This window comes from Saimiri boliviensis (assembly GCF_048565385.1).
Source record: "Saimiri boliviensis isolate mSaiBol1 chromosome 19 unlocalized genomic scaffold, mSaiBol1.pri SUPER_19_unloc_2, whole genome shotgun sequence".
NCBI classification, from domain to species: Eukaryota; Metazoa; Chordata; class Mammalia; order Primates; family Cebidae; genus Saimiri; species Saimiri boliviensis.
The window spans coordinates 1432860-1460355 of record NW_027412503.1 but is presented as its reverse complement, the minus strand read 5'-3'; the positions used below and the strand labels follow the sequence as shown (position 1 = coordinate 1460355).

Below are 27496 nucleotides of genomic sequence, written 5' to 3'. Positions count from 1 at the left end.
ATGTGGCCGTGTGCAGTGGCTCACACCTATAATCCCAGCTCCTGAAGCTGGTGGATTACGAGGAAAGAAGTTCAAGACAAGTGTGGCCAACATAGGGAAACCTCATCTCTACTAAAAATTTAAAAATTAGCCAAGTATAGTGCTGTGCACCTGTAATCCCAGCTACTCAAAAGGTTTAGGTAGGAGAAACACGTGAACCAGGAGGTCGAGGTTGCCACCGATTCAACTGAAAGGGAGGGGGCTGAGACAGGAAACTAGACGATCTGGCTTGATGGGTACCACCCCCACAAGACAAGAAATCTGAAACACTCTGTATTAGGAGTTTCACCATAAGTGCAGCTTGACCCGGGATGGTCCAGCTCAGTGGGGGGAAGGGCGTCCCCCACTACTAAGGCAGTCTGCCACTACCAATGCAGTTCATGCAGTAGATGGGCAGAGCCTGTGGCAGCTCAGCATTACCTCTGCTAACAGACTGTGACTAGACTACTCTGCGCTGGACAGGGCATCTATGAAAAAATGCAGCAGCACGACAGGAACTTATAAATAAAGCTGACCTTTCTAGGACAGAGCACCTGGGAAAACAGGAGGTTATGAGTTCAGCTGCAGTAGACTTAAATGTATCAGCCCAGCACCTCTGCAAAAAACAACAGAACTCCCAGCACAGCACGTGAGCTCTTATAAGGGACAGACTGTCTCCTCAAGCAACTCTCTGAGCCCCATATACCCAAAAAGACACCTCATAAAGGAAAGCTCAGGCCAACATCTGGTGGGTACCCTTCTGGGATGAGGACAGTAGAGGGAGAAACCAGCAGCAACCCTGGCTGTTCTGCAGCCCCTGCAGGCGATCCCGAGGTGAGTGAGATCCGGAGTGGATCCCCAGTGGTTCTGCAGCAGAGGGGCCTGACTGTTAGAAGGAAAACTAAGAAGCATAAATAAATAGCTTCAACATCAACAAAAAGGATGTCCACTTAGAGACCCCACCTGAAAGTCACCAACTACAAAGACCACAGGTAGATAAAGCCACTAAGATGGGAAGAAACCAGCATAAAAAAGAAGAAAACACTAAAAACCAGAAGGCCTCTCCTCCTCCAAGGGATTATAACTCCTCACCAGCTAGGGATCAAAGATAGGTGGAGAATGAATCTGATGAACTGACAGGAACAGGTTTCAGAAAGTGGGTAAAAACAAACTTCTCAGAGCTAAAAGAACATGTGCTGACCCAATGCAAAAAAATTAAGAACTTAGATGAAAGGTTAGATGAGATGCTGACTAGAATAAACAGCTTAGAGAAGAATAGAAATGACTTGATGGAGCTGAAAAACAGCACAACAACTTCATGAAGCATCAAGTCTTAATAGCTGAATGGACCAAGCAGAAGAAAGAATATAAGAGATTGAAGATCAATGCAATGAAATAAAATGAGAAGGCAAGAATAGGGTGAAAAGAAATGAACAAAGCCTCCAAGAAATATGGAATTCTGTGAAAAGACGTAATCTACGTTTGATAAGCATACGTGAATGTGACAGAGAGAATGAATGCAAGTTGGAAAACACTCTTCAGGATATTATCCAGGAGAACTTCCCCAACCTAGTGAGGCAGGCCACCATTGAAGTCCAGAAAGTACAGAGAACACCACAAAGATATACCTAAAGAAGAGCAACCTCAAGGCACATAATCATCAGATTCACCAGTGTTAAAATGAAGGAAATAATGCTAAGGGCAACAAGAGACAAAGGGAAGCCCACCAGACTCACAGCAGATCTCTCCACACAAACTCTACAAGTGAGAAGAGAGTGGGGGCCAATAGTCAGCATCCTTAGAGAAAAGAACTGTCAACCTAGAATATGATATCCAGCCAAATTAAGCTTCACATTCGAAGGAGAAAGAAAATCCTTTATGAACAAGCAACTACTGAGAGATTTTCTCACCACCAGGCCTGCCTTACAAGAGCTCCTGTAAGAAGCACTAATCAAGGAAAGGAACAATCAGTAACAGCCACTCCAAAAATGTACCAAATGGTAAAGACCATAGATACAATGAAGAAAATTTGTCAACTAAAGGACAAAACAGGCAGCTAGCATCAAAATGGCAGTATCAAATTCACACATAACAGTATTAAACTTAAATGTAAATGGACTAAATGCCCCTATCAAAAACACAGACTGCCAAATTGGATAAAAAGTCAAAAGCGGCCCTGTGTGGTGGCTCAAGCCTGCAATCCCAGCACTTTGGGATGCCAAGGTGGGTGGATCACGAGGTCAAGAGATCGAGACCATCCTGGTCAACATGGTGAAACCCCGTCTCTACTAAAAATACAAACAATTAGCTGGGCATGGTGGCGCGCGCCTGTAATCCCAGCTACTCAGGAGGCTAAGGCAGGAGAATTGCCTGAACTCAGGAGGTGGAGGTTGCGGTGAGCCAAGATCGCGCCATTGCACTCCAGCCTGGGTAACAAGAGTGAGACTCCATCTCAAAAAAAAAAAAAAAAAAATCAAAACCCATCTGTGTGTTGTATTTGGGAAGCCCATCTCATGTGCAAGGACATGTGTAGGCTAAAAATGAAGGGATGGAGGAAGACATATCAAGTAAATGGAGAGGAAAAAAAAAAAAAGCAGGAGCTGCAATCCTAGTCTCTGATAAAATGGACTTTAAACCAACAAAGATCAAAAGACACAAAGAAGGGCATTACATAATGGTAAAAGGATCAATGCAACAAGAAGACCTAATGATCCTAAACATATACACACACAATACAGGAACACCCGGGTAGCACCCAGGTACATAAAGCAAGTTCTTAATGACCTACAAAGAGACTTAGACTCCCACACAGTAATAGTGGGAGACTTTAACACTCCATTGTTAATATCAGACATATCAACGAGACAGAAAATTAACAAGGATGTCCAGGACTTGAACTCAGATCTGGACCAAGCAGACCTAATGGACATCTACAGAAATATCCACCCCAAATCCACAGAATATACGTTCTGCTCAGAAGCTGGTTTTTTGAAAGGATCAACAAAATAGACTCCTAGCAGAGTTAATTAAATAGAAAAGGGAAAAGAATCATATAGATGCAATAAAAACTGACAAAGGGGATATCACCACTAATTCTACAGAAATTCAAACTACAATCAGAGATTACTACAAATACTTCTATGCACATAAACCAGTAAACCTGGAAAAAAAAGGATAAATTCCTGGACACTTACACCTCCCAAGCCTAAACCAGGAACAAGTTGAAACCTTGAACAGACCAATAACAAGGGCTGAAGTTGAGGCAGCAATTAATAGCCTACCAACCAAAAACAGTGCAGGCCCAGAGGTGTTCACAGCTGAATTCTACCAGACACACAAAGAGGAGCTAGGACCATTCATTCTGAAACTAACCCAAACAATATACAAAGAAGGAATCCTTCCTCAATCATTTTATGAGACCATCATCATCCTGATACAAAAACCCGGCAGAGACTCAAAACAAAACAAAAAAAATGGTCAGGCCAATCTCCATGATGAACACGGATGCTAAAATCTTCAATAACATACCGTCAAACGGATTGCAACAGCACATCAAAAAGCTTCTCCATCATGATCAAGTAGGCTTCACTCTGGGGCTGCAAGGCTGGTTCAACATACGCAAGTCTATAAACGTAAACCACCACATAAACAGAACCAAAGACAAAAACCACATAATTTTCTCAATAGATGCAGAGAAGGCCTTTGACAAAATTCAACAGCTCTTCACGTTTAAAAAAAAAACCAAAACAAAACTCTCAATAAACTAGGTATTGGTAGAATGTATCACAAAATGATAAAAGCTATATATGACAAACCTACAGCCAATATCATACTGAACGGGCAAAAGCTGGAAGAATTCCCTTTGAAATCAGGCACTAGACAAGGATGCCCTCTCTTACCACTCTTATTCAGCATAGTATTGGAAGTTCTAGTCAAAGCAATCAACCAAGAAAAAGAAATGAAGTGTAATCAATTAGGAAAGAAAGAAGTCAAACTGTCTCTATTTGTAGATGACATGATTGTATATCTAAAAGTCCCCATCGTCTCTGCCCAAAATCTTCTCAAACTGATAAGCAACTTCCACAAAATCTCAGAATACAAAATAATATGCAGAAATCACAAGCATTCGTATATACCAATCACAGGCAAACAGAGAGCCAAATCAAGAAGGAACTCCCATTCACAATTACTACAAAGAGAATAAAATACCTAGGAATATAACTAATAAAGGATGTAAAGGACCTCTTCAAGGAGAACAACAAACGAAATAAGAGAGGAGACAAACAGATGGAGAAACATTCCATGCTCACGGTTAGGAAGAATCAATAGGTCAAAATGGTCATACTGCCCAAAGTAATCTATAGATTCACTGCTATCCCCATCAAGCTTCCAATGACCTTCTTCACATAACTGGAAAAAGCCACTTTAAACTTTATATGGAATCACAAGAGACCCCACATAGCTAAAACAATCCTGAGAAAAAAGAACAAAGCTGGAGGCATCACACTGCCAGACTTCAAACTATATAGAGGCTACAGTAATCAAAACAGCATGCCACTGGTACCAAAACAGAGACATAAACCAATGGAACAGAACAAAGACCCCGGAACACACATCTAAAGCACCACACATCTAGAACCATCCGGTCTTTGACAAACCTGGCAAAAACAACAACGGGGAAAGGACTCCATGTTTAATAAGTGGTGTTGGGAAAACTGGCTAGCAATGTGCAGAAAGCAGAAACTGGACCCCTATTTGTCACCTTACACTAAAACTAACTCAAGAAGGATCAAAGATTTAAACATAAAACCTCACATGATAAAAACACTAGAAGAAAACAGGCAAAACCATCCTGGACATAGGCATAGGCAAGGATTTCATGACTAAAACACCAAAAGCAATGGCAATAAAATCCAGGATAGACAAATGGGATCTTATTAAACTCCAGAGCTTCTGTACAGCAGAAGAAACCAGCATTGCATGAATCAGCAATCAAGAGAATGGGAAAAAATGTTTGCAATCTACCCATCTGACAAAGGGCTAATATCCAGAATCAACAAAGACCTAAAACAGATATACAAGAAAAAAACAACCCCATTCAAAGTGGGAGAAGGATATGAACAGACACTTTTCAAAAGAGGACATATTTGAGGCCAACAAACACATGAAAAAATGCTCATCATCACTGGTCATTAGAGAAATGCAAATCAAAACCACACTGAGATATCATCTCATGCCAGTTAGAATGTTGATCTTTAAAAAATCGGAGACAACAGATGCTGGAAACGATGTGGAGAAATAGGAATACTCTTACACAGTTGGTGGGAGTGTAAAATAATTCAGCCATTGTGGAAGACAGTGTGGAAATTTCTCAAGGATCTAGGAATAGAAATTCCATTTGACCAAGCAATCCCACTATTGGGTATATACCCAAAGAACTATAAATTGTTCTACTATAAAGACACATGCACACATATGTTGATAGCAGCCTGTGTACAATAGCAAAGACCTGGAACCAACCCAAATGCCCATCAATGATAGACTGGACAAAGAAAATATGGTACATATACACCATGGAATACTACACACTCATAAAAAATGATGAGTTCGTGTCCTTTGTAGAGACTTGGATGAATCTGGAAAACAACATCTCAACAAACTGACACAAGAACAGAAAGGCAAACACCGTATGTTCTCACTCATAGGTGGGTGTTGAACAACAAGAACACATGGACTCAGGGAGAGGAACATCACACACTGGGGGCAGTTGGGAGGGGTAGGGGAGAGACAGTGGAGGGGGGAAGGTGGGAAGGGCTAACATGGGAAGAAATGCCAGATATAATATGCACCTAAAATAAAATAAAGAATAAAAAAAAAAAAAAATAGAAAAAGTCACGAGGGGCCGGGCACGGTGGCTAGTGGCTGAAATCCCAACACTTTGTGAGACCAAGGCAGGCAGATCACCTGAATTCAGGAGGTTGATACCAGCCTGGCCAACATGGGGAAACCCTGTCCCTACTAAAAATACAAAAATTAGCTTGGCATGCTGGCATGCACCTGTAATCCCAGCTACTCAGAAGGCTGGGGCAGAAGAATCACTTGAACCCAGGAGGCGGAGGTTGTAATGAGCCAAGACTGCACCACTGAACTCCAGCCTAGGTGACAGAGCAAGACTCCATTTCAAAAAAAGAAAAAAAAGTAACGAGAAAAGATTGAGGACTGAGCCCTAGGAAACAACAATGTGCAAAAGGAGAAAGTTGAGAAGCAAGTAAACAGACCATGACAAAAGGACTAGAAAGGCAGGAGGCCTGAGGGAGTGAGGTCCTTCAGCGGGCTAATTGAAGATGCTATTAGGGAGGAGATGCCCTCCATTTGGTTTAATATTGCTGCCAGATTACATAAAATGAGGTGTTAGAAAAAAATCCCTAGATTTATTACAGAGAAACGTTAAGTGATAACCTTGAGAACAATAACCTTGAGGAGCGTTGAATTTGAAGACTTACTGGCATGAGATCAAGACTGAATGGAAAGAAAATCTGAGTTCATGAGTGTAGATAGTTCTTTGAAAGAGATCATAATTGGGAGTCAGTCATGGAAATGTGATAGGCAAGAAACAGTAGTTTTCAAATTTTATATAGCAATGATATATTTTAAAGGTTATAAAAATTATACACTTATAGTGTTAAAAAATCCTAGACTGAGGTATTAAATTCTTAAAATTATAGAACTAAAAGACCCCTTGAACATTTCTAAATTACAAAAGCTGGTTATCATATTCATGCTTACACATAAAGACCAAGGAATACTAAAAGTTTCAAAGAGAGTATTTCTTGCTTGATAAAAATCATCCAATTCTAGGATAGTTGATACTCATCAAATATACAAAGTAATAATCACAGAAAAATACTGAATGCTATTAACAGGAATAAAATAGAAGAAAAGCAGAAAAAAATCATATTTTATAAATGAAATGTTAAAAATTATATGAAGTTACTGTTGAAAAATGTGGTGAGGTGACTACTTAAATATATCCTTATTTCAAAGGAAGAAGAATGCCACACATGCAGAGCACTTTTACCAATCAGATTCACTGCATTAGCAGCACCTTCCTTTTAGCGCAAGGATCAGCAAATTAGCACTTGTGGGCCAAATCCAGCCCACTGCCTGTTTTTCTAAGTAAAGTATTTTGGAGCACAGCCATGCTTATTCACTTTATTGTCCGTGGAGTCCATTAGCTGGCTGTGATGTTGCACACCTGTGGTCCCAGCTAGTAGAGAGGCTGAGATGGGAGGATCACTAGAGCCCAGAAAGTCAAGACTGCAGTCAGCCATGATCATGCAATTGCACTCCAGCCTGGGAGACAGAGTGAGACCCTGCCTCAAAAAAATAAATGTATATAGCCCACAAAGCCAAAAATATTTACTGAGTCTTTGCAGAAAAAGCTGGCCAGCTCCTGGTTTAGTGGATCAAAGATCCTGTGATGTATTTTCATAAAAGTTTTACCCAATGTACTGAAATGTTTATATTAAATATAGATTTCTAACTAGTTTTCCCATCCCGTCCCTAAATTCTAAGTATAATCCTGGTACTCACTCCCAAGTTTATGTTAAATGCTAGCCTATACAAAAAATACTCTTTCTCTTACTTTCTTCTTTTTGTTATTTACATGTTGCTTTGTTTCAAGAAAGAATACAAAAATGCCCTACTAAAGGGATTCTGTTTGTTCACATGCTGCAAGAGGGGAAAAACACAAAGCACATTTTACAGAAAATAATTTGTTACAAGTCAGAACTAAGACATGAAGCCAAGCAGGGCACTCCAGGACTGAATCTGCTGGCTTCTTTAATAGGCTTCTTGCTCTCTTTCTTTCCTGGCAGCTGTGAGTCCCACAGGTAATAGAGTGTCAGTCCCTAAGAGAAACACAACTCCGACATTCATCTTTATCTATTAAGTTCATCTGTCCCAATTCTCTGGATGCTGACTTTCAGTCATTGATGATGATACACATGGACATTTATCATCAACTTTCAGATTCTTGGATCTTTGACAATTCTTATTATTAAGAGTCAAACTAGTAGGATGCAAGTTATAAATGCTGATTATCCAAATACCTACTCAAAATACCCTGTATGAATATTCCATTAAATATGCATAGAAAAAAATTAGTCATTCCTGCTACTGTTTACTCTTCTGTATTCACCAGAAAATTTCCTATTCCTTCCGCATGTCCAGGTTAAATGCTAGTGTACAATCTGGAAACCAGTGCATCATCTGAGCTTTCTCTCTATCCCCCAAACTTTTCTTATTCGATTATCACTAAATCATATTAACTATACCTCTCTTCTGTCTCTGCTTTATAGTCCCACTGCCATTTGGGACATAAACATTTAGAAAATGGCTTTTATTTAAATAAAAATGGCCAACTATTAATGTTATTTCTTACATAAAAAAAACTTAAGCAAAACAAATGAAAAAGACATAATACCACAAAAAAGGCCAACATTTTTAAATGAGAAACTAAGATTCCTAAGTTTCTTTTTTTTCACCATGCATGGGTGAAAACCTCTCACTACATTGACACTAGTTCAAGGATGTGTGACAAGGAAACTATAGCTGACTACTACTGCAAAAGCTTCCTTTGTCTCCTGGTTTCTTTACATGGTTACCTTCCATCAATCCTTTATGAGGGGTCAGCAAACTACAGGCCACAGGCCAAATCCAGTCTGCCTTATGGCTTTGTAAATAAAGTTTTCTTGGATCTCAGTCATGCCTATTTGCTTACATGTTATCCGTGGTGGTTTTCACACTACAACAGCAGGGTTAACTAGACACAACAGAGACCACATAGTCTAAAATATTTCCCACCTCATCCTTTACAAGAAAAGTTTGCTAACCACTTTTACACCATAACCAGAATGCCTTAATACTCAAATTTAATCTTGTGACTCCCTGACTCAAATTTCTCCAATGAGCCTCTGCAGCAAACACTGCTGGCTCCCTACCAATAGCCTTTCCTTATTCTTTCTTGCCTAAGAAACACAAGTCTATTGGGATGTTTATTATCCCAATTCCCCTCCTCAGCTTCAGAAAGAGAAATGAGTATTCTAAGCTAATCATGTATCTGCTTTCCCAGTGCCTGGTTTTGGGATGTGCATGTGGTTTGACCCATCCAATGAAATGTTACAGGAAGCTCCTTGCATGCTTCTAAGTTTTCTACCCATTTAAAAGACACTGTGAAGAAAAGCAGCCCTTGCGATGTTGTGTTGTGAGAACAAGATGTTTGGAGCTGTTGCGGATTAGCCAACTATGAAAGGAGACATAATAAAACACTGCCAACAACACAGCTGAAAGAGGGACAAGTGGGATCCTGGGATATCACTGAACAACCCAAACAACTCTGATTCCTACTGTTTTAGCCACTGCTCATCTAGTATGTGCAGTCCAAAGCATTCTACTGGTAAAATGCCCATGGCCCACCAGATAAGAGCTATTCATTTCATTCATTCATTCATTCATTCATTCATTCATTCCTTTATTTATGGAGATAAAGTCTTACCCTTTTGCCTAGGCTGGTGTGCAGTGGCACAACAGCTCACTGCAACCTCTAGCTCCCAGGTTCAAGTGATTCTTGTGCCTCAGTCTCCCAATTAGCTGGGATTACACATGCTGGCTACCACACTCGGCTAATTTTTGTATTTTTAGTAGAGATGGGGTTCCACCATGATGACCAAGGCTGAATACCTACTCGTTTCTATAGTATTAAAAAGTCTACTATAAACTTGCCTTAGCTGAGTATTCACCTCACTCCCAACCTCTCATATCTCACACTTTTGGTACTAGCAAAAGTGAACTGCTCACAAACCCTGCAAAGCTCACTCAAGCATCTTGTCTTCTGCACTTGCTGCTCTTCCTCCCAGAGGGAATCGTGTTAGAAGTTCCTTCCGGCAGACACACAATCTTGTTACATCTTCCTTCTGCCAATCATCATTCTTCTGCTTCTTTACCTTGAAACATTCTACTCAGTCTTCATGCTTACCTTCAATCCTACCTACCTTTATTCAAAAAGTTTTCATTCCTCATCAGTTATGTCTGGCACATAATCAATATAATAAATAATCATAATTATAAATTTCCAGTGGGCATCCAGCACACAGCAAGCCCTGATTAAAGTAGCAAAATAATAAAAAATGATAATCATAATAATGAGCTCCTCTCTGTTTGTATTTTTATTTGTGTTCTGTAGCATTAGAAAAAAATGTATCTAAAAAACATTTCATAGTTATTTGTTAAGCGGACAAGTTAAAACATAAATAAAAATGTCTTTTTTGTCAATTCTGTTGAAAAAGCACAGAAATGAAATAGAGACAATTGTGTTATGAGCACCTTAAAGATCAAAATTACATCAATTTCATCTTTGTCTCCTTGTTATCAAAAGCTCTCTGATAAATAGATGGCTAAATTAAAGGTGTCCTTATACAATCTGGATTGTACAATGTATTAGGTGTCCACATCCAGGTAGCATACTAGCATTTTTGTTATTGTGAAACATTTTCTACTTTTATTATCATCTGCTGAGCCTAGAGTTGGGCAATTTGTATATTTATTATGACAATCTTTTGATGAATGGTAGCCGAGCATCTTGTTCTAACAAAATTACTGTTATCATGACAATTAACCCACAGATAGAAGAACACATCTTGTTCCAACAAAGTAAATATATCTCTTTTCATTTCAAATTAGGAGGAGGGAAGTCAGCAATAGTGAGACCTTGCTGGTACAAGCATAGGTTTCCTGACCAGTGCCTCACAGATTGGTACCAGTCCATGGCCTATTAAGAACCTCACTACACAGGAGGAAGTGAGCAGGAGGCAAACCAAGGAAGTGTCATTTGTATTTACAGCCACACCCCTGGCTCATCTTACTGCCTGAGCTCTGCCTCCTGTTAGATCAGGGACAACATTAGATCCTCACTGAAGCATGAACCTTGTTGTGAACTGCCCACATGAGGAATCTAGATCATGTGCTGCTTACGAGAATCTAATGTCATATGATCTGTCACTGTCGCCCTTTGTCCCAAGATCAGACCATCTATTTGTAGGAAAAGAAGCTCAGAGCTCCCACTGATTCTACATTACGGTAAGTTGCTAATTATTTCATTATATATTACAATGTATTAATAGTACAAAGTAGCAAAATAAATGTAATGTGATTGAATAATCCTGAAACTACCTCAACCTTTCCCTAGTCCATGGAATAACTGTCTTCCACAAAACCGGTCCCTGGTGCCAAAAAGCCTGGTGACAACTGGCCTAAAGTAACTCACTATCAGAAGTCTTACCTGGATTGCTGTTTTCAGAAAACTTTTTTGACTTCTGTTTTTCTTTGTAGTCCGAAAGTAATTGGCAAATTCTGTGTATAAAAATGTAATAAATAAAAAGACTTTTAATACTGAGATAAAAAATACTTACCAAATGTGAAATGCTTAGAGTAATTCAAACAATATCAGAATATCAGAACTTAACAATATTATTCCATCCACCTATGTGTACATTCTACAAACTTATCATAAACAAGAAAAAGAGTAAAGTGAAATAGTCAGAAATCAAGGGCACTATGACCCAGTAAGTTAACTCGCATTAGTCTGACATAATGTGTACCAACTCTGCCTAAGTCCTAGCTGCATAATGAACAGCTATTTGTTCTTGGACAAGTTGCTCCTCTTGGGCTCAATGTCATCTTCTACAAAATAAGAACTTTGCTGTCTTATTTCACTAGATTGTTATAAAGATTTAACAAGATAACATTTTTTAAAAGCTCACAGAAATATTAAAGCAATGGAATAATCTGTTCCTAAATTTTATGACTGAAATCATGTTGGAATTTCAAATAAAACCCAATCTGTATTTTGTGCATACGTTCCAATATGAAAAGGTTGCTGTTTTCAGGAAATGTTATTAAGTCCTAATTTTGCTTATTAGTTGTCCTACTCTTTGTGGCTCATAGTTCAGGGCATCTCAACTATTTCACAGTTTGTAACTAAATTTATTGATAAATAACTCCTTAAAGTAGATGACATGATTGTCCACTATTATGGAGTCTATCAATCACACTAAGGACAGAAAAACCAATGGATGTTAAGACCTGGCTGGGACCAATGATCCTTCCCTATAGACTCAAACTCTCAAACAGCAGATGTTTGTCAGGATGATGCTTTATATCCATGTTCATCTCCAGCTGACATGAGAGACCAAAACCCTACTTTCATTTATTTTTAGGTTCCATGAAGAAGTTGCAAGATACATACTAACAACATATTTTGCACACAACACCACACACATTATTCAGTTCCAGTGTTATCTCATAGACCACCTTACATGACTATTTTTGCAGTACAAATAACAACTTCAATATTTTGGTGACACCCATTTTGCTTTGAATCACTCTGTTGCATTATAGCTAGTCAGCAAACAGTCAAATGACCTTCCACTGACTGTGCAAAATATGGAATGCTTCAAAAATCTGTGTGGCCTCCTTATGCAGGAAGCCATGCTATTTTTCTCTTTATTGTTTCAATTTGAGAATGGGTACTGCTGAAGCAAACAGAAAGTTCTACTTTTACACGTGATTAGAAAGAACTTACAGAGTACCTACATAAATTGGTTATGAGTAACATATAAGCAGGGAATAATACACTGCAGAAGGCCGCAGGAGGCCTCTGAGGAGGAAGGCCTCTTCATGCCTCATGCTCCAGTGCAGGGTGACCTTGGCTCTGTTACCATAAACATTGTGCTCAAGGCTATAAAAACTCTTCGTAGAACTATGATGTAGCCAGACTTGTGGGCTCCTTGTAAGGTCTGTGTTCCATCAGCTGTACTTAGATAACAAGCTAAAGATAACCACATGTTCTTCTTTTGTGAAACCCCCAAACTGCCACTGTTATCAATCCTTAGAATGACACACCACTTCCCGTTCACTGATTCAGTTCTGGCTCACTGGTTCACTCCACCATCATCCTCTCCCCACCATTACTCCACCCCTACCCTGTAGATCAAAGTGATTGTAACCAATAAATAGAGTGGATGGTCAGAGCTCAGGGCCTTCACTGTCACCTCCAAAGTAATAAGTGATGGCCCTCTGGTCCCATCATCTCTCTTCATCTTTCTTTTTCTCATTCCTTTGTTGCCACCAAACTCAGGGTACCCACAGGTGATGTAGGGGTGGCTCCCTACATTCTGGTGCCCAATGTGGGGCTCATGGAGCCCTACATTCTGGCACCCAACGTGTGGGGCTTATGGATCCCTATGTTCTGGCACCCAGTGTGCAGGGCTCATGGATTCCCTACATTCAGTGATGAGACATGGACAAGGTATGGCTCTGTTAAGTCCAACTAACCTACTTGAGATTCTGAGAATTCTCTTCAATAGCTTCCTGTGAGGTAGAATTTGAAAATATTTTTAAATATTGAGGTAGAGTTGCAAGTAGCTTGGGCAATTTTCATTATTATTTAAAACAGCTCAGTCAAGGGGCCAATCACAACTGGGAGTCCGCTGCTTCTGGGAAGGTAAATATGGGATTTTCTACTGCCTCAGGTATTATACAGGATATAAAGGTGCATGAGGGTACAGAACTGGTAGCAAAGAAGAAAGAAACACTCATCTCTTCCTGCCACATTATTTCAACCTCTCTGACCATTTAGAACAAGCCCAATGAATATCTGCTACAGAAAAGACCAACAAAGGCCTGAAAGGATCTCTTACCATGAAGGTCTCAGCTAAGTCTAGGCTGAATATGGGGGAGATGGTCAATTAGCTCATTTTGTGTGTGGATAAAGTCACATTGCCAGAGAATGGTGCTGGTGCTTTGGGAATAATGGCTGAGCATATAAGCATAGGTATGTGAATTTAAAAAACGCTGTAACTTCAACATCTTTGTATGAATCACCATGAAGACCTGAGGGATCTGAATCAGTAAGGGCATCTTGGTGTCAAAGATCAACCATTACCAGGCAGCAGGACCAGTTTCAGGGGCAAAAATGCAACAGAATCAACAGAAACAACAGAATGATTGGAGTGCCCTTTGTTTCTAGTCCTTCTGATTTGATAAAAGGGATTGTCTTCCTTGGATTTAGTAAATCCCTTTGGTTCTTGAAAAATTCAAAGTGTATGGAAGAGATAGTCTTCAGAAGACAGTAAATGACTTTCTGATAAACTGGACATTTCAAGACCCAAATAACTAATCAAAAAAAAAAAAAAAAAAAAAGAAAGATGTGACACTATTTTTTATCTCATTCATAGGTGTTATACTTGGATGAAATGAACAATGTTGGAATCTGTAAACATAAAGGTCTTACAAGTCCTGAGATAAAGAATCCTGCACACACTGGTACTTCTAACCAGTCTACCTTTTGCTTGATTTCTAGCTGATGCAGGGGACTAACTCATTGCCACTTTAAAACTACCCAAACCAAACTACTACATCTCACTTGATATATAAGATACAGTTGTTGTAATTATTTTAAGCCTTAATTTAGTGTTAACTAGACTTTTCATGTAAACACTTACATATTATGTTGACTAGACACAGCATAATCCCTGGCAGTTTTTCCAGATTTATCTTGACAAAATGCATCAATATCTTGATCAAGTAGAAGGCCAACCATACTTGCTGATCCACAACATACGGCAAGTATAAGCACAGTCCTAAAATGACAGAGAGGTAATTTTTCCCTAACTGTAATAAAGTTGTAAGCTAATCTGGCATACTTTACCCATTTAGTATCTTGCCTGTCAATGCAGAATTAAACATTTGCATGCACTAAAAGACATAAGCATCTTGGGTGCTCAAGTTTTAATCTCTGTAAAATACCACCAAAGTTAAAAGGAAGGGACAAAAAGAAAACCTCTTATCTCAGTGGGTGTTAAATAGTAGAAGCTGCTAATTTAAAGGCCTTTGATAGGCAAGAAACTATGCTAGGGCCACTTATCTGAAGTGAAAAAAGATTTAAGTAAAGATTTCCTTCCCGCTTCCCGAGACTGATATACAGTAACAGAAAATCAGCTGTGGGGTCACATAAGAGCTATCTGCATGCTGAAAGCAGTAATATTAATAAGAATGGTGAAAACAGTAGTCATAATAGTTTCAGTTAATGATGCCAATAAGCGTGTGCTGGGCACTGAATTAAATGCCGCACACACACATCTTTCTTACTTATGCACAGGCAATTTTGAAGGAGATATTCTCCTCCTTTTCATATATGACAACACATTTGGTGGTAAATAACATTGCCAAGGTCACACACCTATCAAGTAAGAAAGCTAGGAATTAAACCCAGTCTTGTGTGAATCCGAAGCCTAGCTCTTTTCTCTTATCACCCACCTACACCTTGCCTTCATTAAAGGAACAGTGTACCCACTTAAAACTATCTCTACTTCCTCTCTCCATACCAATTAAAAATAAGGCCAGACACAGTGGCTCACACCTGTAATCCCAGCACTCTGGGAGACCGAGGCAGGCGGATCACAAGGTAAAGAAATTGAGACCATCCTGACCAACATGGTGAAACCCAGTCTCTACTAAGAAATACAACAATTAGCTGGGCATGGTGAAGCGTGCTTATAATCTCAGCTACTCAGGAGGCCGATTCAGGAAAATTGCTTGAACCTGGGAGGTGGAGTTTGCAGTGAGCAGAGATGGTACCACTGCACTCCAGCCTGGTGCCTGGTGACAGAGCGAGACTCTGTCTCAAAAATAAACAAACAAACAAACAAACAAATAAATAAATAATCAAAACATCAAAATACACTGGAATTAAAACAAAAGCTGATGAACTTACAGTATGTGGGAATAGCAATTAATTGTCTTGGAGGCATAAGCTAACATTAATATTCTTCAAAGAAAGCAACTCATCACAGAGTTATTCAAAAGACAAAATGATTATCAACTCCTATTTATGTTTAATAAAGTGTATTAGTGGAAAAGCATATAAGACATAGAGATTAAAAACTACTAGAAAGAGTTAAGTTCAATACTAAGTCATAAGTAAACTAAAAGTTAAAGTTCACACTTCATGAGACAAATATGAAATCCATTTAGCTAACATAAATCATATAACCAAAAATGTCACATAATAACATCAGTCAGTGTAGTAAGAGGAATCCCACTAAAACTGTTCTTTATGTTGCCCAGTCTAATTGTTTTTCTACTTAACTGATTTGTTGATCCTGATCACTATGTTGCAGTAAGTTAATCTTATAAATGTTTATGACTTGAGTGACTGCTATCATTCTACAACACAGAGATTAAAAAAAATAACTATACCTTCCAAATTTATCAATTGCATTTACATTAGCTTTTTTCTTGATTAAAAATTTCATCATTTTCTCTTTTTGTCCATATACAGCAAGTGAAAGTGGCGTGAGGCCACACTGTAAAACAATAAAAGCAAAAATGATATTTGATTCAAAAAATTATATACTTCTCAACTGAACTGGAAACTATATAAGATCCTATAAACTTACACTCATAGAAAGTAAACAAATTATAGTCACTTCCTTCTTACTCTTCGGTGCTTTCTCACACACTGCTCTTTCCCTTGGAGACACCTCTCTTCTGCCTCAACACATTAACTCTGATCATCTCAAAAACTCAGTTTAAACACTTACTGGTTCCAGGAATCTTTGCTTCTATGCCAGCGTTTGGCGTGGTATTATTGGATGATAATATTTTTTCCATCTAAACAAAGAGCTGTATCTTTTAGCTCTATATTCTCAAACTCTAAGACAAATTGTTGGGTATAAAGCAAGAATTTGTAAAATATTTCTTTAGTTTCATGTTTTACCAAAAGATCAAGCTCCAATGTGCAATAAATATTGCTACTAAGTCTCATACTGCCCATTTCAACAATTTTTCCAACATGTATTCATTTAAAATCAATTTGTATTTAAGTTTTCCAGATTGGTAACTAAATAAATAATCAGTTCACAGAACTAGTGAAACCAAATTTACAGAATCCCTATATGTAGTCTCAATAACTCCATGGTTTTCAGTGTTTAAAACTGCCATCCTGATTAAGCAAATGCTCTACAAACGTTTTATTTTTTATTATTTATTGTACTTTAGGTTCTGGGGTGCATGTGCAAATCATGCAGGATTGTTGCATAGTTACAAACATGGCAAGGTGGTTTGCTGCCTTCATCCCCCTATCTCCTCTATCTTGTATTTCTCCCCTCATTATCCCTCCCTACCCTCCCCATGCCCCTGCTGTCCCTCTCCTAGACCCCCTCAACCGACCACAGTCTCTGATGCTCCCCTCCCTGTGTCCATGTGTTCTCATTGTTCAACACCCACCTTTGAGTGATAATATGTGGTGTTTGGTTTCCTGTTCTTGTGTCTGTTTGCTAAAATGATGGTTTCCAGAGTCATCCATGTCCCTACGAAGGACATGAACTCATCATTTTTTATGGCTGCATAGTATTCCACGGTGTATATGTGCCACATTTTGTTTATCCAGTCTATAATTGATGGACATTTGGGTTGGTTCCAGGTCTTTGCTATTGTAAACAGTGCCACAATGATCATATGTGTGCATTTGTCTTTATAATAGAGCAATTTATAATTCTTTGGGTATATAACCAGTAATGAGATTGCTGGGTCAAATGGAATTTCTATTTCTAGGTCCTTGAGAAATTGCCACACTGTTTTCCACAATGATTGAACTAATTTGCAATCCCACCAACAGTGCAAAAATGTTCCTATTTCTCTACATCCTATCCAGCATCTGTTGTCTCCAGGTTTTTTAAAGATCACCATTCTAACTGGTGTGAGATGGTATCTCAATGTGGTTTTGATTTGCATTTCTCTAATGACCAGTGCTGATGAGCATTTTTTAATACGTTTGGTGGGCTCATATATGTCTTCTTTTGTAAAGTGTCTGTTCATATCCTTTGACCACTTTTGATTCGGTTTGTTTGTTTTCTTATAAATCTGTTTTATTTCTTCGCACATTCTGGATATTAGTCTTTTGTCAGATGGGCAGATTGCAAAATGTTTTTCCCATTCTGTTGGTTGCCAGTTCACTCTAATGATTGTTTCCTTTGCTGTACAGAAGCTCTGGAGTTTAATTAGATTCCATTTGTCGATTTTGGCTTTTGTTGCCATTGCTTTTGGTGTTTCAGCCATGAAGTCCTTGCCTACGCCTATGTCCTGAATGGTTTTGCCTAGGTTTTCTTCTAGGGTGTTTATGGTGTTAAGACTTATGTTTAGATTGTTAATCCATCTGGAATTAATTTTAGTGTAAGGTGTCAGGAAGGGGTCCAGTTTCTGCTTTCTGCACACTGCTAGCCAGTTTTCCCAATACCATTTAGAGAGATACTGGATAGTCTATAATAAAGCTTCAATTGATCAAAGAAGTTTAGAACTTGCTACAATTCTAACTGAGAAAACTCTGATCTTACTAACAACTTACTGAGCTAAGCACTTGAATGGTAACAAAGAGACACAAAATCCTGAGAGGACCATCCTCTACTTATTGAAGACTACTCACTGCAAATTTCTAAAGACCTTCTGAATGGCAGTGAATAACTGATGTTAGGAGAAGGTATTATTCCGTAAGCTGATTGATACTGCCAATAATATTCATTTTAACATCCCAACCACAGAGATAAAAGTCAGATTAGGCCAGCAATGGTGGCACACACCTGTAATCCTAGCATTTTGAAAGCCTGAAGCAGGTGAATCACTTGAGCCCAGGAGTTCAAGACTGGCCTGGGCAACATGGCAAAAAACTCATCTCTACTTCAGAAAAAAAAAAAAAAAATACTAAAACTGAGGTTGAAGGACCACCTGAGCTTGGGGAGGTCAAGGCTGCAGGGAGCTGTGATCACACTACTGCACTCCAGCCTGGCAGAGACCTTGTCTCCCACCCCCCAAAAAAGTCAAACTAGTATTATGGGAAATGAAAGATATAAAGGAATTAGCACATATCCAACTCCAACTGCAACTATTCTAGAGATCTTAAGTTTCTGAGATGTAAGAATTTATATATTACACTTATTTATTCAGTGATTCCTCAGCAGGAGTGTATCCAGATTTTGAGGAATTTGTCATCATTGTTTAGAGAAAGGTCTCATTATGTTGCCCAGGCTAGACTCAAACTCCTGAGCTCAAGCAATTTTCCCCCTCAGCCTCCCCAGCAGCTGAGACTACAGCCATTCACCACCATGCCTGGCTTCAAGGAAACCTTTTGAAACATACATGTCCAGGATTTATTAGACTTACTTTATGAAAATCTTCAGGGGAGAGCCTAGACTTGTAGATTATTTAAAATTTTTCCTCAGGTTACTGAGATGCACAATTCTAGCTGAAAACTAGTGCAATAGATAATTACTTCGGTGTCCTCTCTTAGCCACATGACCAATTCCCTTTATCATTTGAGGATTTGGCCAAAAAGAGAAAAGAGTAGGAGAGAGATTCATTTGCTGAAAACACCACATAATTTTCCCAGGTAAGAGAAGAACAGGGTCTAGTAAACTCAAAATCCAACTTGATCTTGTTATTTATAAGCTCCTTATCTCCCACCTTCCCATCAAGATATTCTAGATTAGAAAGCAGAATTGAGACTCTAGTTGGCTATTTCTACCAGAAGAGGATCATGAGTCAGTTAAGTACCTGTTACTCCCTCTGCTCAAGGGTTTCCCACTACATTACCACCTATTCACTGCCAATCTGGTTCCTCAGAGGCCTCCTAACATTGATCTCCAGGCAATTTATAACTAACTCCCTCTCCCAAATTGAAAACTCGTTCTCTAAAACTGAAGAGAACTCTGTCTCACCATACAAAAGAAGCGAATGAATACCACCACACACACACACACACACACACACACAACCGTTTCATGGTCTTTCCCCTCCATTACCTAATTTCCAAACTAGCCTTGATATTTCTGATTGCTCTTTTCTCCCCTTTCCATTTCTCCCTCATGAGCAATCAGAGCTACCCTAAGCCTTGCCACTCAAGATACATCACTTCATATCGATTACTTTTCTTAGAAATTTGCCAAAGCAGCAGGATTTCTATTCACTGAAACATGTTTTTGTTTTCTTGGAGTTTTAATGTAAAACTTATTTCCAGGGCAAATTTTACTATTTTACAGTCATTAGGAAAAATAAACAAACAAACAAACAAACAAAAAACCTGGGAAAGAAAAATTGGAAAAAGCAATAAGTATTACCTTTTACAATGTCAGTGTTTTCAAAAAAAGAAATTTACCACAAGTACATTTTTAAAAAAGCTGTACCCTCTAATTCTTCTTTAAATTTAACAATTTTAAAATAAAATCTTAGACAATTAAGTCATTTCAAAATATTTTCATTCAGGTATGCTTGAGCTTACAAATACAGAAAACTAACCCTTACACAGGAGGTCGGTGTTAAAACAATCGCATTTCAGTATTTTGAAAATAAAATGGATAGATCTATACCTTGTTTTTTGCTTCAATATCAGCACCATATAAAAGCAGTGCTTTGGCCAGTAATTTGTCTTCATTGTAGACCGCATAGTGTAGCGCGGTATTGCCATACACATCCGGAAGGTCTGGGTCAGTGCCATGTTCTAGCAACGTTAACACACATTCATCTTCTTGGCACTGTACGGCCTGTCAGTATTAGACCAAAAACAAATCATAAATCCTAGGAACTCAAAAGAAATATTCCACAGGTTTCACCAACTAGCTATATTTAAATGAGAAAACTCATCTTTATTCTACATATTGAAATCAAATCCATCTCGTGCCGATACAGTCGGCTACTGCATACCTTTATTAGAGCTGTCCTCTTTTTGCTGTCAAAGGCATGAAGTTCACATCTTCTGTACAGCAAGAGTTTTACTATTTCTGAATTCCCATTGGCAGAGGCCAAATGGAGGGCAGTTCTATGGGAGTGAGAAGACTTTTTAGGAAATTGTAGTGCACTATCTACAGCCACCTCAGCAATTCATGTCATTGCAAACACTGAACAGTCTGCTATTACTCTGCCTTCAAAACAAACATTGCATTTTCCTTTGAAGAAAGTATACTATTTATTACCCCTCCTTACTCACTGTATGAGTGAAAGAGCAGCCTATTTGAACAGAAAGAGCATAGCCCTTGGATTCCATTCAACTTGGGCTGGAATCCTCTTTCCGCTCTGTCACTTCCTAGATGTTGCTTAGCCTTTTTGTATCTCAATTTCCTCAACAATAAAATGGGAATGAAAATAGTAACTTTCTCAGAGAAAACCACTGTAATACTTAATGAGACTCTACACAAAAGACAGAGAATAGTTCCTAACACAACAGCTCAATTGCTAGATATTATAATTTTTACTACTACTACTGGAGACATGTGAATTGAGTGAGATAATACAATTATACCTACACTTTGAGGTATTTTTTAAGGATTACAGGTAACATTCTATTTTAGTGATTCTAAGATGATTCCACGGTTGAACATTTCTTACACTGGAATGTCACTTGTAATTCATGATTTACTATAACTAATTAGCAGCATTTAAATAATTCTCTTATTGGGACGTAAAATAATGAGGCATCTTACAATGCCTGGTGCCTTACATTAGCTAGGCCACGTTATAATATAAGAGGTCTGGCACAGTTCTAGTCCAATGACTGGCATTTAGATGAAATAAGAAGGCTGAGGTGAAAACAAAAACAAATTTCTAAAATAAACTAATTCTTACTTTGGTTTTCAAAAAACTTTAAGCCAAAGAAAACTTGAGATTTAAATGACTAAGTATGTCTCATTTTTTTCAATACTCAGAATTACAGAATGTATGTAAATCAGGTATTTCTAATCATTAATATTAGGATTTAAGACTATTAGCAATTTTCTTTTTTAAAAAAGGATTTGGAAAACTATTTGTGGAGTTTCTTCAACGTTTACATCCAGTGATACCTGTGCAGGATGCGCAGTTTTGTTACATAGGTAAATGTGTGCCAAGGGGGGTTGTACAGATTGTTTCATCACCCAGATATGAAGCCGACTACCTGTTCCTTCTATTTCCTGCTGCTTTCCTTCCTCCCAACCCCCACCGTCTGATAGGCCCAGTGTGTGCTGCTCCCCTGTAGGTGTCTGTGTGTTCTCATCGTTTAGCTCTCACCTGTAAGTGAGAACATGTGGTATCTGGTGTTTTCTGTTCCTGTGTTAGTTTGCTAAGGATAATGGCCTCCAACATCATCCATGTCCCTGTAAAGGACATGCTCTCATTCTTTTTTTGTGGCTGCTGTTTATGTATCCCATTTTAGTTCTTAAAAGTACTAAAACAGTCTTTATCCAAGATTGTTATAAATTTTAAAGGACAATTAAAGGTTATCTTTTTACTATTTCTACCTTCAGAAATGCTTTTGTTTGAAAGGAGAGAGGAAAAGCTTCAATTAAGTTCTAATACCCCAATTTTAAATATCTCAGTTTGCCCAGCCCCAACATGTAAACATGAAGTTTTCAAAGATGAAGGACACTGAGAGGGAGTAGAACATGCCTGCGACGTAATAGGTGCGAGACAGTAGAATATGCCTGCCACAAAATAGGTGTCTGGCTTATGTTTGATGAATAAATAGATTGAAAGGATACAGCTGGTGAGTTCAATATTTTAAAAAAACTCCTGTAGAGGAATACATTTGTAATAGTAATAATCAGTTATATTTGCTATTTTAATTTTCATATATAACTAAAGTAAAACCATTAATCCACAGTTTTTACACATTATATATAAGGAGAAGATAAATATATAATAAAATGAATGTACAATAAAATCTACTGGAACAGGTAAACAGATTCCCTCTACTTCTGGATAGGGTAAAAGTTTACAGAAGATACCCATCCACAGAAATAAAAATAAATAATAGAATGTGAGAAACTATTTGTATCTATGCAAGTAGCATATTTCTTCTCTTCCCAAGGATTATTTCATGACTACTGAAACTTAACTAAAACTTTTGAGATGTTCATTGCAGAAATCACAGATAAGAGAAAGGGAAAAACTTCACTCACAAATCCCCAGAAATAAATTTGATCATATTTTCTACATCTTTTCAGCTAACACAAAAGCAGATTGTTGGTGTATATGTAAAACAGATTTTTTCCTCACTTTATATACCAAATTACATCTTTGCATGTCAACATATCTCTATCTATTGATGCCCTCAATGGTTACATATTATTCCATGCCATGGATGCACTGAAATTTGTTCATAAAATCTTCATATGAGTTCTTCTCAATACATTGCTATTATAAGCAATACAAAAAAAAGATGTATACATTTATTAAAGCTATTTCAGAATAATGAAATTGATGAGTAAAAGGCATATACATTTTAAAAATAGAGTTCTTACCACCAAAGTATCTATTTGAAAAGTCACAGCAACTTAAACTTTAAGCAACTGTGTAAATACCACTGTTCTTCATCCTCACACACTTTTTTTTTTTTTTTGAGAGGGAGTCTCGCTGTGTCCCCAGACCAGAGTGCAGTGGCACAATCTTGGCTCACTGCAACCTATGCCTCCCAGGTTGAAGCAGTTCTCCTGCCTCAGTCTCCCAAGTATCTGAGATTACAAGTACTCGCCACCAGGCCCAGGTCCAGCAAAGTTTTGTATTTTTAGTAGAGACAGGCTTTCACCATGCTGGCCTGGCTGGTCTCAAATTCTGAAATCATGATCCACCTTCCTTGACCTCCCAAAGTGCTGAGATTACAGGCATGAATCACTGCACCTGGCTTGTCATTCCTCATCTAACTTAAATTAGAATTAGAAAACAGTATTTTCTAATTCTGTTAGAAATTAGAAAATATTTTTAATTTCTAAACAGTATTTTCTAATTTCTGTGAAATAGAAAACAGTATTTCATTCCTCCTCTAGCTTAAATTCCTTCTCTTACCAGAACACTATGTTTTCCTAAGTGCGTAGATCACTGGTAGACATACAAAGAAATTACTTTGCCCAATTTTAAATTGAGTTTATTTAGTTGTCTTTTGGTTGACTTGAAAGAATTCTCTGTAAAATGAAAATACATGTTTTGTAAAGATGTTGGACCTCTGTTAATGTTTTTCTTATATACGGATGTTTTTTATTTTGCCAAGCCAACTTTCAGAATATTTGCTTTGGGAGGTTCTTAGGAAGGTCATTGTGAACATAAAAATACATCTGCATATATAGGCCAGGCACAGTGGCTCACAACTGTAATCTCAGCACTTTGGGAGGCCAAGGCAGGTGGATCACAAGTTCAAGAGTTCAAGACCAGCCTGGCCAAGATGATGAAACCCATCTCTACTAAAAATACAAAAACAAATAGCCAGGCATGGTGATGGGCACCTGTAATCCCAGCTACTCGAGAGGCTGAGGCAGAGAATTGCTTAAACCTGGGAGACAGAGGTTGCAGTGAGCCGAGATCACACCACTATACTCCAGCCTGAGCGACAAAGACTTCACCTAAATATTTATATATGCATATATAAATAGGCATTTGTGGGTTTTTTTTCTGGTACTTTTCACCTTTTGTGTATTTAAAGTTTTTTACTCTATACTGCAGGAATTTATTTTTGTCACATAAAAATCTAGCTAGGTTTCTCCAAACAGCCTGCATTTCACTTAGGAATAATTAAGTTTTTTACTAATATAAAACATCACCTTTATCAAGGACTAAATTCTTACATACATTTGACTATTTCTGGATTTCCTATTCTGTTCTGCTCATTTATGTCTTTTCAGCTGTTAGTAAACAATTTGTGGAAATAACACATGCAAATTTTGACATCTGGAAAGCAAATCTTTTTCTATTCTGCTACAAAAAAATTAATTTATCACAGTAACAGACAGCATGCCTAATTTAAAAATGCTAAAACTTTGCTATTTTCATTTGGTTTAGGTCCAAGTGATAAATACAGAAAGAGCTCATATCTTTTTTTTTAGATTTTTTAATTGCATTTTACGTTTTGGGATACATGTGAAGAACATGCAAGACTGTTGCATAGGTACACACATGGCAGTGTGGTTTGCTGCCTTCCTTCCGCTCACCTGTATCTGTCATTTCTCCCCATGCTATCTCTCCCCAGCTTCCCAACCCCCGTCCCGCCCCCATTTCCCCCCAACGGACCCCAGTGTGTAATGCTCCCCTCCCCGTGTCCATGTGTTCTCATTGTTCAACACCCGCAGAAAGAGCTCATATCTTGAGAGAAATGAGTCTTCCTATTCAAAGACACAAACCATCTTCCCATTTATTTTCCTTCTAAGGTTTCTCAGTAAATAACATATTTACATAGGATACATTGATATGAAACACATATTGAATTTTATTTGAAGAATATTTAGCCAGAAGTTGATATACTATGGAACTTAGTTCTCAATATATACCTTTCTATAATGTATATGACATTGTTTTAAAATGTGTACATTGAAAATAATCCACTGCAACGATTTAGTTTTGCGAGGTACATCACTTTAAGACAGTCTATTAGTGTTCAACGAGGGAAATTATAATTTGATTGGAAATCAGTTAAAGTTTTGTTTTCACGTTGCTGCTCATAAAGAGGCCTGTGCCCTGACCCCTCTGAGGTTCCCACAGCCAGGATGGTGCGGGGCCTGCAGAGACGATAAAGCCGGGCACCCCGCCACCGCCCCCACACCAGTAGGGCACATCCCCACCATCCCGCCTCCTCTCAGCGAGGCCCAGTTACCTTTGTTCCGTGTCCGTCTCGTTCACGTCAGTGCTCCTGAGCATGACGATGAGATCGGCTCTGGGGACTTTACCCCACCAGGCGGCTCTGTGGAGCTGGTCCAGGTCTTCTCGCCGGACCTGGTACCTTGGCTCCTCGAAGGCACCGTCGTCATAGTGTGCCCAAGTGCCCACGTTGCTCTTGCCGCTCCCCCTGCAGCAGGAGAAGCAGTGGCAGCACCATTTGCCCATCCTGCTCCTGAGACCAAAGGGCTTCTTCATAGCGGAGGCAGCCGGCTTTGAACAAACCTCAGCCACCATCTGCTTTTAACAGCCAGGGGAGGCCAGTAGTAGCGGGCAGATCGCCTCTACGAACCAGCTTGACCGACTAGCAGGAAACTCCGGGTTTCCAACCTGGTGGAAGAGAAAGGTCAATCCCAGCCCGAACCTGCCCACCCCAGGAGGGGAGCCCAGCCCAGCCCAGCCCACCCAGGGAAAGCCCACGCCCACCCAGGGAGAGCCCACTCCAACCCAAGGAAACACCCAGCCCGGCCAGGGGAATGCCAAGCTCAGCAGATAAAAGGTCAGGCCCAGCCAAGGAATGCGAGGGAGGAAACGTCAGTCAAAGCTAGGAACACGGAGCCAAGCGAGGAACACCACGCTAAGCCAGGAACAGCAAAGCCAAGCCACCGCGACAGGCAAGCCAAGCCGTTATGCGCGTGCGCCGTGCTGGAGGCCACGCTTCTACAGGCGAGCCGCAGCGTGCGGCGTGCGCGTGTCCCAGCCTCCGCGGGCGAGCCCCAGCGTGCGGCGTGCGCGCGTCCCAGCCTCCGCGGGCGAGCCCCAGCGTGCGGCGTGCGCGCGTCCCAGCCTCCGCGGGCGAGCCCCAGCGTGCGGCGTGCGCGCGTCCCAGCCTCCGCGGGCGAGCCCCAGCGTGCGGCGTGCGCGCGTCCCAGCCTCCGCGGGCGAGCCCCAGCGTGCGGCGTGCGCGTGTCCCAGCCTCCGCGGGCGAGCCGCAGCGCGCGGCGTGCGCGTGTCCCAGCCTCCGCGGGCGAGCCGCAGCGCGCGGCGTGCGCGTGTCCCAGCCTCCGCGGGCGAGCCGCAGCGCGCGGCGTGCGCGTGTCCCAGCCTCCGCGGGCGAGCCCCAGCGTGCGGCGTGCGCGTGTCCCAGCCTCCGCGGGCGAGCCGCAGCGTGCGGCGTGCGCGTGTCCCAGCCTCCGCGGGCGAGCCCCAGCGTGCGGCGTGCGCGTGTCCCAGCCTCCGCGGGCGAGCCGCAGCGTGCGGCGTGCGCGTGTCCCAGCCTCCGCGGGCGAGCCCCAGCGTGCGGCGTGCGCGTGTCCCAGCCTCCGCGGGCGAGCCCCAGTGTGCGGCGTGCGCGTGTCCCAGCCTCCGCGGGCGAGCCGCAGCGTGCGGCGTGCGCGTGTCCCAGCCTCGGCGGGCGAGCCGCAGCGTGCGGCGTGCGCGTGTCCCAGCCTCGGCGGGCGAGCCGCAGCGTGCGGCGTGCGCGTGTCCCAGCCTCGGCGGGCGAGCCGCAGCGTGCGGCGTGCGCGTGTCCCAGCCTCGGCGGGCGAGCCGCAGCGTGCGGCGTGCGCGTGTCCCTGCCTCCGCAGGCGAGCCACAACGTGCAGCGTGCGCGTGTCCCAGCCTCCGCAGGCGAACCACAACGTGCAGCGTGCGCGTGTCCCAGCCTCCGCAGGCGAGCCACAACGTGCAGCGTGCGCGTGTCCCAGCCTCCGCAGGCGAGCCACAACGTGCAGCGTGCGCGTGTCCCAGACTCTGCATG

General features: G+C 40.4%; 1 protein-coding gene and 1 non-coding gene across 2 annotated transcripts; both read right to left on the bottom strand.

The window, feature by feature from the left end:
• Positions 1–10002: 10002 nt before the first annotated feature.
• LOC141583271 (uncharacterized) lies at positions 10003–26102 on the bottom strand. The gene is made up of 7 exons (XM_074392547.1): positions 25736–26102; positions 20830–20944; positions 20496–20669; positions 16336–16442; positions 14580–14717; positions 11357–11427; positions 10003–10022 (listed from the first exon to the last, which is right to left on the bottom strand). The coding sequence occupies exons 1-7, from the start codon at positions 26032–26034 to the stop codon at positions 10003–10005; spliced, it is 924 nt and encodes a 307-aa protein (XP_074248648.1). The 5' UTR covers positions 26035–26102.
• LOC141583300 (U6 spliceosomal RNA) lies at positions 12514–12619 on the bottom strand. The gene has a single exon (XR_012515978.1). It is a non-coding gene; the product is annotated as a U6 spliceosomal RNA (small nuclear RNA).
• Positions 26103–27496: the final 1394 nt, after the last annotated feature.